We start from the raw sequence: 15,851 nt of genomic DNA on the forward strand, positions 1-15,851 counted from the left end.
TTTCTATATGGAGGGAGGAAAAGCTATTAGTGTACCATTGCCTTCATATGTGAAACTTAGTGCAGACGATAGCCCTACATCAGATGATGGTAAGGCTGAAATGGCCAAGATACCCTATGCTTCAGCTGTTGGTAGCTTGATGTATGCTATGGTTGCTACACGTCATGACATTGCATTTGCAGTGGGAGTGGTTAGCAGATACATGGTATATTGTGGAAAAAAGCATTGGGAAGCAATGAAGGGTTTCATGAGATATCTTAAGGGCACAAAGGATTTGTGTATCTGCTGTGGCAAGCAGAAGTCATCTGTTGTTGGTTTCATGGGTGTAGACTATGCTGGCCATTTTGATTGTAGGAAGTCTACTTCAGGATATGTGTTTATGTTCACAGGAGGAGCAAATTCTTGGATATCTAGGCTACAAAAGTGTGTTGCACTGTTTACTATAGAGGCAGAATATGTGGTTGCCACAGAGGCATGCAAAGACGCTTTATGGCTTTCACGTCTGGTGAGAGAGCTTGGAACTATCCTCCTCTATGGCAGTCAGAGTGCTATCATGCTAGCATGGAATCTTGTCTTTCACGCAAAGATAAAGCACATACATGTGAAGTATCACTTTATCAGGGATGATATACTTGACAACAAAGGCATTAAGCTTGTCAAGGCACATACAGATGACAATCCTGCAGACCTTCTCACGAAAGATCTTCCAGCCAAGTGGTTTGCTCATTGCCGCCAGATGATGGGAGTTGGATAGTATATATGTCTTTCAGCTTTGTACATACATACACTTAGCTGATTTTTTCCTCTACCTTGCGGCACGTTGCGGTTAGGTGGGAGGTTGTTGGGAATAAAGGCTCACTGTGCCTTTTATCGTGTTTGGGTTTGAATGCACCCTTACACTTTGTACTTTATATATATTCAAAACCTAAAATGTGGAACATTCGTCATTGTATTGAATACCCATTGTGTCGTGCTCATCCACTTACTCTACTGCTCTCTCAACTCTCTGCACCTTCACTCTTAGCTCAGCTTACGCACAGACTCCACAACTACATATGAGATTTCATGTCAAGTTTGGTTCTGCTATCAACAGGTACATGTACATAGCACTCGTAGCCAAAGGCCCTTAAGTAGGTCATATGAAGCAGTTTTGCCAGACCAAACCTCTTCAAGATTGCCACTTTCAAGTGTATAATGTGGAGATTGGTTGCAAATATGCATCGCGGTTTTAAGTGATTCTCCCCAAAACGATTGTGGGAGATTAGTTGTGGATAGTATGCATCGAATCTTCTCACATAAAGTTTGATTTATTCGCTCAGCCACACCATTAGATGACGGATTATAAGGAGCTATAAGCTCTCGTTTAATCCTGTTGATATCACAAAACATTGAACTTTTTAGACACATACTCTCTCCCATTGTCTGCTCTTATGTATTTTAGTTTTAAGCCTTTTGGGTACTAACAAATGCATAAAACTTTTTAAAGATGTCCAATGCCTCGCTTTTTAGCTTAAGCAAGTAAACCCATAGCTTTCTAGAATGGTCATAAATAAAAGACACTAAATAACGAAAACCACTATGAGTTTTTATTGGCTTTACACATACACCAAAATGGACTGAATCCAAGATACATGTCTTCCTAGAGGCTCCATGAGAATATGAACTCTTTATATGTTTTCGTCCACACTAATAGCAAGTGACATCTTGCTGTTTTTCCTTGCTTTTGCTGCGATTTTTGTTCTTATTTGCAGCATTTGACCTCTTTTCAGTTTGTCCTTTTACATTGTAGGCTAATACACTGTTTTCCCCACTTGCCTTGTGTTTAATCTCCTCATTGAGAATAGAACCACGCACATCATCGAATGTCAAGTTAGGGTTATTGCTCAATGACAAAACCAATGCATCCCATGAATTGGGCAAAGTCATGAGCAAGAAGATAGCCCTCAGCTTAGGATGAAAAGTTGGCAAGCCTATATCTTGTAACTGACTCAAAATACGAGCGAAAGCATTTAAATACTCTGAGGCAGGCTTAGACTCATCAAGCTTCAAGTTGACTAACTTTTGCATGAGATGTACCTGATTGATAGGAGTTGTATTCTTATACTTAGCCATGAGTTTCTCCCAAACTGCATAAGCAGTGGTAGGACCCTTGATATCAACCAAGATATCATCTGTGATAACCATTTTAATGTAAGTAATGGCTTTCTTATTCATTTTAGCCCAATCCTCATCTGACAAAGTAACATGCTTACGTTGCCAAAGCATCATCACAATCCTTCAAAAAAAGTATATCTTGCATATGATCTTTCCAGAGATCAAAGCCATTGCCATCAAGTTTACGAATCTCAAAAATATTCTGTGTCAGATGTAGTTACACTCGCAGCCATCGTCAGCAATAAAAGACTGCAATAAAATGCTGAATACTTTCAGCCAATAGCAAGGTTGCTCAATATAACAGCAAATACATACACTTGTACTTCCAAAGGTGTCCAAGAAGCAGATGTTGTGCTGCAATTTCAGTCTCAAGTATTGATTATAGCATGTACATGAATCCAATCTGATATATTTGCATAAATGACAGCTCCCACTTCAATAATATATCACCATATTGCCCAAATGCAATAACCCAAGTGCTGTATATACCACTATTTCACTACATGATGAGCATTTAGCAATACATGTACCAAGAGAAGCTGCCCTTTTATAACATTTGATACATCCCAAGTCCAAAATTTTTCCCACTCAGCAGTGAATCTGCTGTAATTTCACTATCAAGGCACAAATGGGTTCAAAATGCACCATTGATGTGAAAAGCCCCCAAATTTTTGCAGTAAATCTGCCCCAATTGCATTAATTCATCATTTTGAGTATCAAATGTGGGCAAATGTTGCAGAAATTTCACAAATTCTGCAAAACCCCCAATTTTCGTGGTCCAATTGTGCACAAATTACAGTGAAATTGTCTTAGCTGAGCAAAATTTCAATTGTGTAAGAAAAGCCCCAAATTTTGAGGCAAATGCACAAGCACAAGCTGCCTGCAGAAAACACAAGCTGCCTGTCACGATTGCGCCTGGCCTGAAACGTTGTCGCCTGACCGGTCACACCTGCTGCAGACTGTCCACCTTGCTGTTGCCTCATTCGTGTTGGTCAAACTGACCAGTGATTGACAATGATTGCCTGTCTTGGTCCTCAAGAACGCAGACACATTTGTGAATGCTCTGGTACCAGTTTGATGAGTGCGAGAGGAAGCACTTAGGAAATGCGCACATCAATTGAGGTGTGTGCAGCTGTTCAGTGTAGTGAGAGAGTGAGAGTTGAGGGATGGGTGTGTACGAGTGTGGTACACACAAAGAATAAAAGAATGTATTTATACTTAAGGTACGGTACACTTACACCTGCAAGACTGTGTTCACATGTGTAAATTAATATATACACGGGAGTAGTGTAAGGGCCTTTACACCCAACAAAAGACTCTATATATCTGTCTTTGTGCATAATATGCTGGTATGCTGCACATATAATATGTCTTGCTGATCTTTTTTTTCTTTTCATGTTCGATATTCACACATGCACAAAAACCACGGAGAATTCATGCCAATATAGATGGAGAGTTCATGTTCACACTACAAATGTACATAAACCACATGCGCATGGAGAATTGATGTGCACATGTATGCCATATGCCATGTGACACTGAACTGTTTTTGATTGGATGTGCAGGTGTAGCAGGAATCGGTGAAAAGACTGCTGTCAGTCTTATCAAAACTTATGGTGTGTCTTTTTCAAGTATTTCATGTTTAATTCTCAAGGATAGCAAGTGTAGCTCAGCTCCTATGGAATGCACTTCATTTTACTTCACATTTATTATTTTAGGATGCCTAATTTAGTCATTACAAGAAGAGTTGTTGCATTTTCAAAATTGTAAAGATTAGGCTTAACAAAACTGTTATACTGATTATCTTTTTGGTCACTGGTTGTCTGAATTTGTATCAAACTACTGTTAGGTTCATTGGAGAAACTTCTCGAAGATAAAGAGAATGTGAAAGAAAAACGAGCTCTAAAGGTATATCTTTTTTGATAGATGTATGGAACAAATCTTGTCTGTGTTCTCTCTCTCTCTTTCTCTCTCATTGTTCTAGAGTTGTTCTTTATATTGCGATTTCTTTTGGTTCTGTATGGCTGCACGCATGCATGTGGTTTGTACGACAAAGACAATCAAAGTCTGTCACGTTTGGAAGCTATGGAGATCTTGTCGAAGATGCTACTCACTGAAAGCCATGGGCCATTGAAAAAACCAGCAGGTTGATGACAAATGATGATGCTCCTGCTCTCTCGATCATGGAATACTCTTGTACCGATGAACTTCACTCAATTTTCCCCTCCTATCCTCTTTCTTAAGAAGGATCTCAATTGAAGGCTCCTCTTGCTTACTGTGGCACAGTTCTGGTTGTGTCCATGTCTTGATGGCCCATTGGGCTAGCAGCAGGGTTAGCATTAGACCATGCTTATTAGGCCTTTGCTATGGCTTGCAGTTACAGAAGGGGTTTTGTACCTGCTCCCTGCTCCCTCTCTCTCTGTCTCTCTCTCTCTCTCAGTACCCAGCATAGCACTTCTCTAGCAAGACTTCTAGAATCTGTGGCTGTACAGTAACAATGGGCCGTCCATCCTTGACCCAGATGTATCACTTGAGGAGTTTAGAGGAGGCTTAGCAGATGTTTCAGATAATGCAGCAGCATATGCCTGTCCACACATGAGAGCCATCCAGAGACAAATAGCTCGTACAATGATGAGTGTGGTAACATGCGAATCAGATTACAGGAGGAGATCATGCTTGGTTACACCACAACAATATAGGAAAGATTCTCTTCTGGTGTCTAGGGCAGAGGAAGAAGTGTGACCATCTTGTCTAGTGCAGAGGAAGCAGTGTAACTATCTTGCTGGACAATATGGCATGGAAGTTGCTTCAAGGGAAAGGGTCACCCACCTAGATTGCAGGCCTAAAGTTCTGAGTCATTTCTTTTTCAATGCTCATCTGCATAGACCTAAAGTTTTTTACAATCAGATTTTGGTGTACAGAATGGTTAGCACTCTTCTGGAATTTGGATAATGAATCTTTGAACGCATGTGTCTTACCTTTCCTCAAGGTAAAAAGCAAAAAGGATTCTTCTTTTGCAATATCAGAGATTTTTTACTCCCCAGGCATTGTTGGCAATTGCGGCTCCCTGAGTCTACCAATTTCAGAATCGGCAAAATGTGAAAGGAATTGATTAAACTCTATCTCTATTTCACAATAAATTGAAAGCAGGAAAACCTGTGGGAATCCAAGGCAGTACAGAGGATCAAACATTTATTGTGGCATGGCCATTGCCTAGAAGAATTAGCCCACATCAACTGGCCAAGATTTGGCATGCATATGTGAGAGACCTATATGAGGTTTTGGGATAGCCATCTATATCTCATCTTGTAACAGTCAAGCTAGCTACATACACATTTTTATGTGGAGTATAGTTTTGGATACACATAAGAAGGGTTGAGGATTAGGATGATTAGTGGCTGAACACTTTTCACTTGCTTATGATGAAGTGGCTAGGTTGCAGATGGACTACTGAGAGGATGCACATTGCTGGATAAGGAAGCAAGATCAGAGTATAGGTTTCACATGAGAGCTTTCTTCTGGACTATGTCTAGTGACAGGGTTAACAGAGACATTTTCCACACCATAGGGCCAAAACACTCTAGATAGGGCTTTCTTCTGGACTAAGTCTAGTGACAGGGTTAACAAGAGACTTTTTCCACACCATGTGGCCAAAACACTCTAGATAGGGCATTTGGAGTCTTAGGAGAGCAGATGAATCCATTGCATAGGCACTTTGGAGGCGAGACAGGTGGCTACACAGTACTACACAGCTTTGCTAGTCTCCACAACTAGGCCCCGGAGCTATGAAAGGAGAAGAGAGACAGTATGGCAGAGCACCAGGAGGGTGGTTACAAACAGGATGAGTAGGCCCATTTTATAGAGGGGGAGCTGGAGAAGGCAGTTTTGGCACTGCCCTCAGGCAAGTATCTAGGAGAAGATAAGACTGAATTAAGTCCTTTTCAAGCTACTGGGGTCCTATCAGTGTAGGCCTCATCTCAGCTTTTCAGAAGAGACTTTTCAAGGGGGTGATTCCCAAAAGAAGTGGACACAAATTGGAGATCACACAATTTAGACCGATCACTTTGCGTGGAATTGCCTAAGATCCTTGCTTGTTAGAGAGTGTAGCATCTTGGACAACATCTTCACTTTTTGAGAGTCCATTGCTCTGGCTTGATCCAGGAACCAGGGCCTTATTGTGCTCCTTCTCAATGTTGAGAAGGCATACGACCGAGTGAATTGGGGGTTCGTAGAAGGAATGATGCTGAGGATGGGACTTCCAGAGCAGTGGGTCAAGGGAATAGTGGTGTTTTACTTGTTAGCACATAGGCAAGTTATGATCCCCAGATAGATTCAGCATTTAAAGATTAGTTAGACAAGGTTGTGCACTAGCCCACTTCTTGTTCTTATTTGTAGCAGAGGCCATGAGCACCTCCTTGAGAGATAGATCTATAGGTAGGAGAGGTATCAGGTTAACCATCCTTAAGTTTGAGGAGTTCTGGATGTGGAGTTTGTTGATGACACAGTAGTCTATCTAGACAAGGATAAAGGTAACTTTAGGGCCTTTGTAACTGCCATGGAGCTATTTTGTAGAGTAGCAGCTACCTTGATTAATTGGCACAAGTCCAATTGATTTTGGGTATGCAACGTTAGGTAGTTGGAGTGGCAATTGCATTTGTATTTCACATGGGTTCCTTATGCGACCATGGTGAGAGATCTTGAATGTCATATGGGGATTGACATTACCTTAGAGTATTAGCTGGCACCTCTCCTCTCGAGCATCAGACAAAGCTTCTTTATTGGAGCTCAATGAGACACTTACTAGTAGGGAAAGTAGTGGTCCCCAACGGTTCTTCTTGTGACTATGAGGTACATCACTTCTTGTTGGGTATTCTCAGGTCATGCATCGACTAGGTGAAGTGGCTTGTTAGGAAATTTATTTGGTCAAGAGGAGATAAGAGCGTGACTAGAGTGAAGTTGGCTTGGGATATTGTTGTATAATCTAGATGTAGAGGAGGATTGGGAATCATAGACCGAGATAATCCGAGCAAAGCCTTATTGGGTAAGCTCATTTTCAGGGGTCTACTTATAGGGAAGGAGCTGTGGAAGAAACTTCTGATAAGGAGGCTTTTAGCTATGACACCTACCTTTGGAGGACCATGGCAGCCTATCATAGAGATCTATATTATTGAGGTGTCACCAAGTGGCTCGGATTATAGTTGAAAAGAAGAGGAGGCAATCTGTTCTCTTCAATCACTACTTGACATTAGAGTCGTGTCACGCTCTTGGATAGAGGACATACTTATCATGGAGGAGATTCTCTCTATAGGTTGCTAGGTCAGTGGGAGATTGGTTTGATTCTAGGAGCTATTTCATGAGACTGAGAGATAGAGACTATAGAGTCTTAGGGGAGCCGGAGTCACGACCGAGGAGTTCCACCAGATTGGTGGACCGATATAGGCACTTTTTAGACTTGGATCAATCTCTTCTATACTATCTAGATGGGACATTGTTCTAGCAGTCATTGTGACTAATAGAGACAAGGCATTCACTTTTATGGTTGAGGAGGGTGGCTGCCTCTAGTGAGAGGACCTTTGATGAGATGGTGTTCGTTGGATGCTCTAGACAAGTAGAGACAAGGCATTCACTTTTATGGTTGAGGAGGATGGCTTCCTCTAGCAAGAGGACCTTGACGAGATGGCGTCCGTTGGATGCCCTAGACAAAGGGTTAAAGGATGCCCTAGATAGAGGATTAGAGTAGTGTCACACTTTGAGAGCAAATGGCACAATGACCTATTTGGTAGATGGATGGAGATATTTGGCTTATTAAGGAGGCCCTTATAGAGATTACAGTTGGATCTAGGAGAGTGGATGTGGAGGGATCTATTTGTTGATAGACCATGTGATGTGGCCTTCTTTGGCTACACTACTTGGCTAGGGAGGACATAGATGAGTAGGTTTAGAGCACAACTAACAGCCTCTCCCCATTGGCATAGAGAGGGAATTTTAGATGAGTTGTTATATGATTTTGGAGGAGGCTACATGATGGCTTTAAGCCTAGGAAGATTAACTTTTTTACTATGGCTTGTAGCTTAAAAGAGCATGGTGGTTGGCACATTGCTTCAATATGGCAGGGACCAAATGGTATGTGTGAGATGTAGTGAGTGAGTGGAGACAAAGAGATATTGCCTATGGGATTACCCTAGAGACCAAGGGGTATGGAGAAGAGCCCTCAAGTCAATATTCCATAGCATAGAAGAGACAATGGTGGTGACTTGGGGGACTTGTAGCATGGGTTGCAACATAGAAACAGGAAACGACCAGAATGGCCCCCTGGTACACCGAATCGCCGTCCTTGGCATCATGGCACATGTTCCAAAACTGTGGAACGTTCCCTGTCCTGTTGCAGGTAGGGAATGCCACGTGGCATCCCACTTACCTTCGGCCCGCTTGCTGCTCTCACCCGCTCGTCGATCCTGGGACCTGTGCGCTTCTGCCTGCCTGTCAATGCACGCTCCCGCCCGCCTCTTGTCTGCACGTCCCGCCTGCCTCCTGTCTGCTGCAGCGGCCAGCAGTCCCCCTTGTTGCTCCAGCGGCCAGTCCCCCCGTCTCCTCCAACCTCCAATCTCTCTTCCTTCTCCCTTCTCCCTTCTCTTCCTTGTCCCTTCTCTTCTTCCTTCTTTCTTCTCTTCCTTCTTCCTTCTCCCTTCTCTCCTTTTACCTTCTCTCTTGACTCTTGACTCTTAAGCCTTCTCCCTTCTCTTGAGACTTGACTTCTCACTTCTCTCGAGCCATTTTTATTTCAATTTTCAGCCTGAAATGGCTTCATCTTCCCGCCCCGCTCGTTGGGTTGGTGGTTGAGGAAGAAGGTTTGATAATTGGTCATGGTGGGAAGAAGTAAATGCTGACCGCCAATTGAGTGGTGGAGAATCTCGACCATGGGCTTGCAAGCTTTGTCCATACAAGCGAACTAGTGGAGCAAACAAGGTAATCCAATGAGGCGAGCATTTCTATTTCGAATTTTTATTGAATTTAATTTTTCAAAGTCACTTAAATATTAGAATATGGAATACCAATTGTCACTTGTTCCGTTTTATGCTTAATCAGGTCTGAGCTCATCTCCTACATGAGCCAAATTTAGAGGTACGATTTTGTTTGAATGTGACCTTGGAGAAGCAAAGGGAGCTTCGTGACCGTGTAGCAAGTCAAAAAACTTATCTTGCATCTAGACCACGACGTGTTGGAGTTAACCCTACGTGAGCTAAATTTAGAGGTACAATTTTGTTTGAATGTGACCGTGTAGCAAGTAAAAAAGCTTATTTTGCATCTAGAGCACGATGTGTTGGAGTTAACCCTGCAACTTTTGTGACACCATCCCCATCAGATGTGTTTAGAGCAGGGTCAGTATCAGGAAGTTCTACCTCCACACCTACTACAGGCATTGCATCCACCATGGCATCAACAACGCCACATGTTGCACGTAGATAGAGCACACTTGATGCTAGTTGGGATCCCAAGAAGAAGGAAGAGATGGATACATGAGCGGCACGTTTTTTTTTATTGTGACCACATTCAATTTCGTGTAGTAAGGTCAGAGTATTTTAAATTGATGTGCAAGAAGATTGGTGAGCATGGCCCTCCGTATGTATCTCCATCATCAGAGACCTTACGCACCACTTTACTTGACAAGGAAAAGCTCCTTGTTGAGCAAGCAATAGTGACTAGAAAGAACCCGTGGGCTAGAAATGGAGTTTCCTTGATTGCTGATGGTTGGAGTGATACATGCAAGCGATCCATTCACGGTATGGCTGCTTATTCTCGTGGGGAAATGTATTTCATATCTTTACATGATGTATCGGGGACAGGAAAGTCAAGAGATGTACTTGCAAAAGCGTGGGTTATAGGTATTGAGCTTATTGGCCCAGAGCATATTGTGGGATTTGTTGGAGATGGAGAGCCCGCAAATAGTGCAGCAAGTGCTATTATCCAGGGATATTATCCGCATATCACAGTTTCATATTGTATGGCTCATTGCTTGAACAACCTACTAAAATATATTGTTAACCTGTTATGGATTGCACTTGCCATAGAGTAAGGAGCTCAAATGGTTAGCTTTGTTTTGAATCATCAGTTTCTTTGCCATCAATTCTCTTTGCAGTCAAAGAATACACTTTTAAAATACTTTGATACCAGATTTACCTTTAACTTCTTGATGCTAGGCAGATTAAGAGAATGCAGTGGTGCCTTGAGGTAGTTATTTCTTAGTGATGAGTTCACCTCATCAACATTGGCAAATACTCCTACAAGTATCTTATGCTTGGAGAAAGTAAATAACTCTTCTTTTTGGGATAATGTAAAGCGGATAGATGTTATGGTATTACCTATTGTGCATTTATTAAGAGTTGGCACCAAATGATGAGGCACATGAGGAGATACGCCATTTAGTTGTGATGAAGTGGAATTCCTGTAGCTCACTCATGCATGCAGTTGCATTTGTTGTGAATTCTGAGTTCCAGGGCAAGGGTTAGGAGAATGACACTGAGGTTATGGATGCATGGAGACTTATATTGTCTCGTCTAGTGCTTGATCATGGTACTAGACTAAAGATCACAGACCAGCTTTCATGTTATAGGACATTTCGGGGTTCTTTTGGTTGTGGGGATGCACAGGAGGATCGCTGTAAGATTGGGGCAGCTTTGTAGTGGGAGGACTATGGTTCGGATGGTCTTGAGTTGCAGCAACTAGCCATGGGTATTTTGAGTCAGTCAGTTAGCTCCTCTTGTTTGGAGCAATTGTGGAGTACATACGCTCACATTGCTTCAAAGAAGAGGAACCGTCTTGGTGTGGAGATGGCAAATGATCTAGTATTCATTAGTGCTAATTTGAGGATGTTATGTAACAATATGACAACAAAGCCGGCTTCATTCACAAAGTGGGAGATGCAGCAAGAAGATGAGACACATGGTGATGTTGAGGCATGATGATGATCTTTGATTTAGTTTACTTATCATGAGTCTCATGATACATGACACATGTACATTGTATATGATATTATGATCATTGATGACAGTGTGACAGTTGGGTTGTTGTGCCATGCCGACATTATATTTGTACTTGCAGTCTTGTAGTTGCCCTTTGGGCTATTTTGACATGCCGCATTTTGCTTTAATCTAGAGATTAGACTTTATATTTGTAGTCTTTTTTGGGGCAATGAGCATGTTCTTTCAAAGATTAGACTTCATATTTGTAATCTTTTAAGTTTTTTGGCAATGGACCATGGGCATGTTCTTTCAGCTTAGACTTTAAAGTTTAGTTCATTGTTCATTGTTTTATCATTTATGGAATATGTATTATGCATTTTATAATTGAATAGCTTACCTCTTGAGCCTTGTAAGTTGTAATTCAATTTCTAATGAGTAGTTTTAGAATGATGCATGATATCTTAAAGTTAAAACTTAAAATGATTTATCCTTGTGGATTATATACCTTGGTTTTAACACTCCAGAGTCCACATGGATTATGAGTGAAATGTTAAAATTTTTTCATGAATTTTAATTTTTTAAATGCCGTTCCTGTTCCCACGTCCCTGTTCCCTAGGTTTGGCGTCCCTGTCCCCGTCCTCGTCCCCGTTCCCGTTCCCCGTTTCATGTTTCTATGGGTTGCAAATAGAGGCCCAGCATGTGGCTATGAGGATGTATAGGGGAGTTTCTCTTCTCTCATTATTGGACAACATCTAGGCAAGATTTTGACTCTAGATTACTCATAGGTGCACTAGACCTAGGGACACGGTCACAGATGGAAGCTGATTGCTGCCATCGTAGCTTGGTATATCTAGACAGCAAAATGCAGCCATGTTATTGACCTTGAGGACTCTAGCCTTTCTTCCATACTGTTCCTTAGATGGTTTGGCATTATAGCTCACTTGATTAGTTGTTGACACAACCATTTTATTTGTGATGTAATTAGTTACTCTTTACAGAGTTCCTTGGACTTCGATTTTTCCTCATGTTCTTCTCTGAGGTGTTATTAATAGAATTTCCTTTTCTTGTGAAAAAAAAGGCATTGTGATTGACACAACTTTGCTTTTCCTGCAATAAGAGATAAACAAGCGGTCACTAACCTTAGTGTGGTAGCAAAACCTTGATAAGATTCAGGCAAACCAGTTAATGTGCTAGATACAAGGTGATTGCCAGAAACAACCTCATCCCTTTGGTGGATAAACAAGAATGGAAGCCATGCAATAGTTGCAAAGAGGGAATCTTCACCGCAACAATGGTCTAGCTCTATTAATAGTTCTGTTGTCCCAGAAGGGATGAAAGGAGAATATTTTATGGAATTCCTTCTCCTTTCATCCCTTCTGTTGTTCCAGAAGGGATGAAAGGAGAATATTTTATGGAATTCTACAGCTGGAAACTGCTTGCAATTAGTAGTGCACTAGCAGCCAAAGCACCTTGTAAATCAAGGAGCATCATTGGTGCATGTATTACTGAAAGTACATGCTCAAATCAAGTGACTCTGAATGCAGAGCATCTTGTTAAGTAGCCTTGATTGATGGAGGAGCAGGACTAGAGTTCATTAGAAAATAACCACCTCTAGTTAAGTTATTGTTTCGATAAACAGCTTCATGTCATAGGTCTTTATAAGCAAAGATTGTGTGAGGCATGTAGTGGGAAGACCCATCAAAGATGATGATTTATCATGGGGCAGAAAAAATAGCATATTTCTTATGTGGAACCCAACAGATTTTGCATGAGATTTACTTCCTACTCAAGCAAGGACAACAAATTCTCCAACTTTGTCATGTAGCTGAATCCTTGTGTAACTTTACAACTATCAAAAATCTCATCTCAATTTCTTTCTGTCCTTCATCAATGTACGTACCTTGTAATGTCTGTGCAGTTGGTCAGACTAGGCAAATGTGACAAAATCTGCCTAACTTTGCCATTGAAGCAATCTCATCATTATATATTCCAAAATTCATAGAGCATTTGTTTAGAGAACAACTGCAATAAAACAAATACTATGCCACTATAGCCTCTAGGCACAAGGAACCTTTCATGTGAAGATAAGACTGTCGAAAGTATAAATAGCCACCTTGAATTGTAGGAAACCACATGCAAAGGAGCCTGCAAATACTCCATATGCTTTTCTGTAACAAAGAAAAAGTAGCATTAAAAGGCTCCAATATTTTACTCGTATCTATACATTTATGGGGATATTAATTTCTTGAAATAACAAACTATAGTTTAGAAATCCTCTAGACCAGATAGTAGTACTTACTCACTTTGTAAAGGACCCAAGTAATGACAACTATGACCCATTTCAGGGAAAAGATGACCATGGCTTATTTAGCAACTAAAACTATATACGGACCTTGTACAATCGATGGCATTTGAATGTAGTCTCCATCTTTTCATGGCAGGTGCTTGTCATAACCTCACTTTTTTGAGTTGTCAAATACAGTCTTACATATGCCCTAGTTTGGAAGTACAATTCCACACCCATGTTAAAAAGTGAATGAAGGTGCATCTATAGTATTTTAGAAAACAACTTTTAACTTGAAATTGAGGGTTTGCACTTCTGTATTAAACCTGAACTTTAGAATAAAATGCTCTACCAGGAGTTTGTTTTGGACAACCATTGTTTGGAAACCAAAAAGATTCATCTTCATGCAGGGTTTATTGTCTGATAACGGTGAAGTAATCCTCAGCAAACGCCTGGTACATTGGACTCTCTATTGCAGCCATTTTATAATTTTCATTCAAAATGATCTATGAAACTGGCTTCTTCTTTTGTTATGTGTTTCTATTTCAGGGTTGCTTGTTTGACAAATTAAATATCTAGGTCCTTAAATATTAAGGGCCTTTGGTGCTGTTTTTCCTTTAGTGGAAATCTCTTTTTGATGGTGAAGGAAAGATTCTCTGTTAATTGGCAAAAAAGGAAAAAACTGGATGTAATAGAGAGACTGGTTCTGAAATTCTGTGTTCAAAATATTCGGAACTGGAGAAGCCTTGTGTGTATATACGGAGTCTAAGGAAGGCACAATCCACAATGGTTGAAATGTTCCACTATTGGAGGTAAAGCATCATCAAACCCTTGCTGTTTTGGAGCATGTGGTGCAGCAACAACTTGCTGTAATAAATCTGTCCAGCCACTTTCAGCATACTCGAACCCCAAAAAGTGGTAGGAGGCCTTCTAATATATCTCCCAAGTTATAGATGGCTGGCATTTCGAACCGATCATGTGAAAAGGCTACATTTTTGGCAAAGATCACATCTCTATTGACAAACACTTTCTTCGTGCGTGGATCGTGTAAACGATAGCCTTTACTTTCCAAACTACAGCCAATAATAATGCATCTTATGGCCTTGTCATTGAGCTTGGCACAAACCTCCTTTGGTACATGGGCATAAGCTATGTATCCAAACACACGAAAGTAATCAACCTTCGGTTTCTTGCCATGCCAAGCCTCAAACGGTGTGATAGTCTTTAGTGCGTTTGTAGGTGTATGATTCAAAACATGATTTGTGCACTAAAGTCCCTCTAACCAATACTTATGTGTCAATACTTTACTCTTAAGCATGCATTTGGTCATCTCCATGAGCGTGCGATTCTTTTTTTCAGCCACTCCATTTTGTTGACATGTTATCCTCACAGTGGCTTGATGTGTAATGCCATGTTCAAGCAAAAATATCCCAAATGTATGAGACATCAATATTAAACCAATGCCACATACATCATAGCTATTGTTATTTGCACATGTAACACTCCTTGTAGGAGATGAATGCAAAGATATGAATAAACACTTTTGTGAAGTGATGTGCCCACTGTCAAAATACCAAGTATGTTGCGTTTCAACAACATTAAATGCATTATTAGCCATGCATGTGTCATAACTGCATGCCAAGAATGCGTACTCTTCCTCTACAAAGTTAGATGTAGCATCCCCATTCGAAGACAGAGTGGTGGATGTCTCCTTGACAACCAAACTGGAGTCCTTTTTCTTCTCCTTGGCTATTCTCTTTTTGTATTCATCAATGTAATATCCTAGTTTTTTGCAGTAGTGGCATTTTCCCCTTTTTTGCCTTCTCTGTCTCTTGGGTAGCGTTGTTTGATTGTCGTCTAGAATCAACCTTTTGCTGATTGTTTACAAAGTGCTTTGGGTTGCCTTTGCCCTTATATTTAGAGAGCATGGCAACATCCCCTGACCTCATAGCAACATTCTGTTGAGTTTGTTTCTCTTGTAACAAGAGGCCTTCCAAACACAACCCCCCTTCCTCTGCCTCTCCCTGTGATGCACCTACACTCGTTACGCACTCAACACAGCAGAGAAAGGTAACATGATATGTGAGCTCAAGGTATACTCTTGTATTATTCAATCCAAAAAGCGGGACAACATAGACACATCCCAGGACTACACCCTCGTGACACCGCACATAAGAGGATTCACCACTGGGTATAGGGAATCACACGTAGAGTGGAAACAAGACAGGGCTTTGAGTCACTACTACTCTCTATATAGGTGTTTTTGGTGATAATGGCATGGTATAGCTACAAAGCCCTTACACTCACCTCCGCTTACTGGATTGCTGTTCTCAGCAATCTAAGGGTAGCGCTTTATTTGACTCATCCGGGATCTTAACGTAGCTTTTTCTATCAAGCTGGTCAGTGTCTGCCGGTCTATGTGACCGCGGGGCCTTAACATAGTCTATACTATT

General features: G+C 41.1%; 1 protein-coding gene across 3 annotated transcripts in view; it reads left to right on the top strand.

Moving 5' to 3' along the window:
• Nucleotides 1-15,851, top strand: part of LOC148014313 (5'-3' exonuclease family protein) — a 120,447-nt gene that overhangs the window by 66,967 nt on the left and 37,629 nt on the right. For 2 of the 3 annotated variants that reach the window (XM_087666215.1, XM_087666214.1), the window contains exons 10-12: nucleotides 3,720-3,770; nucleotides 4,004-4,062; nucleotides 13,809-13,853. In XM_087666215.1, the coding sequence (XP_087522341.1) occupies nucleotides 3,720-3,770; nucleotides 4,004-4,062; nucleotides 13,809-13,853 (155 nt within the window). Of the gene's footprint in view, nucleotides 1-3,719; nucleotides 3,771-4,003; nucleotides 4,063-13,459; nucleotides 13,556-13,808; nucleotides 13,854-15,851 lie in introns of all 3 variants that reach the window. The other variant, XR_015688581.1, reaches the window with a different exon arrangement.

Source organism: Lygodium microphyllum, chromosome 25 (assembly GCF_053477565.2).
Source record: "Lygodium microphyllum isolate KBCC chromosome 25, Lygodium_microphyllum_v1.1.10, whole genome shotgun sequence".
NCBI classification, from domain to species: Eukaryota; Viridiplantae; Streptophyta; class Polypodiopsida; order Schizaeales; family Lygodiaceae; genus Lygodium; species Lygodium microphyllum.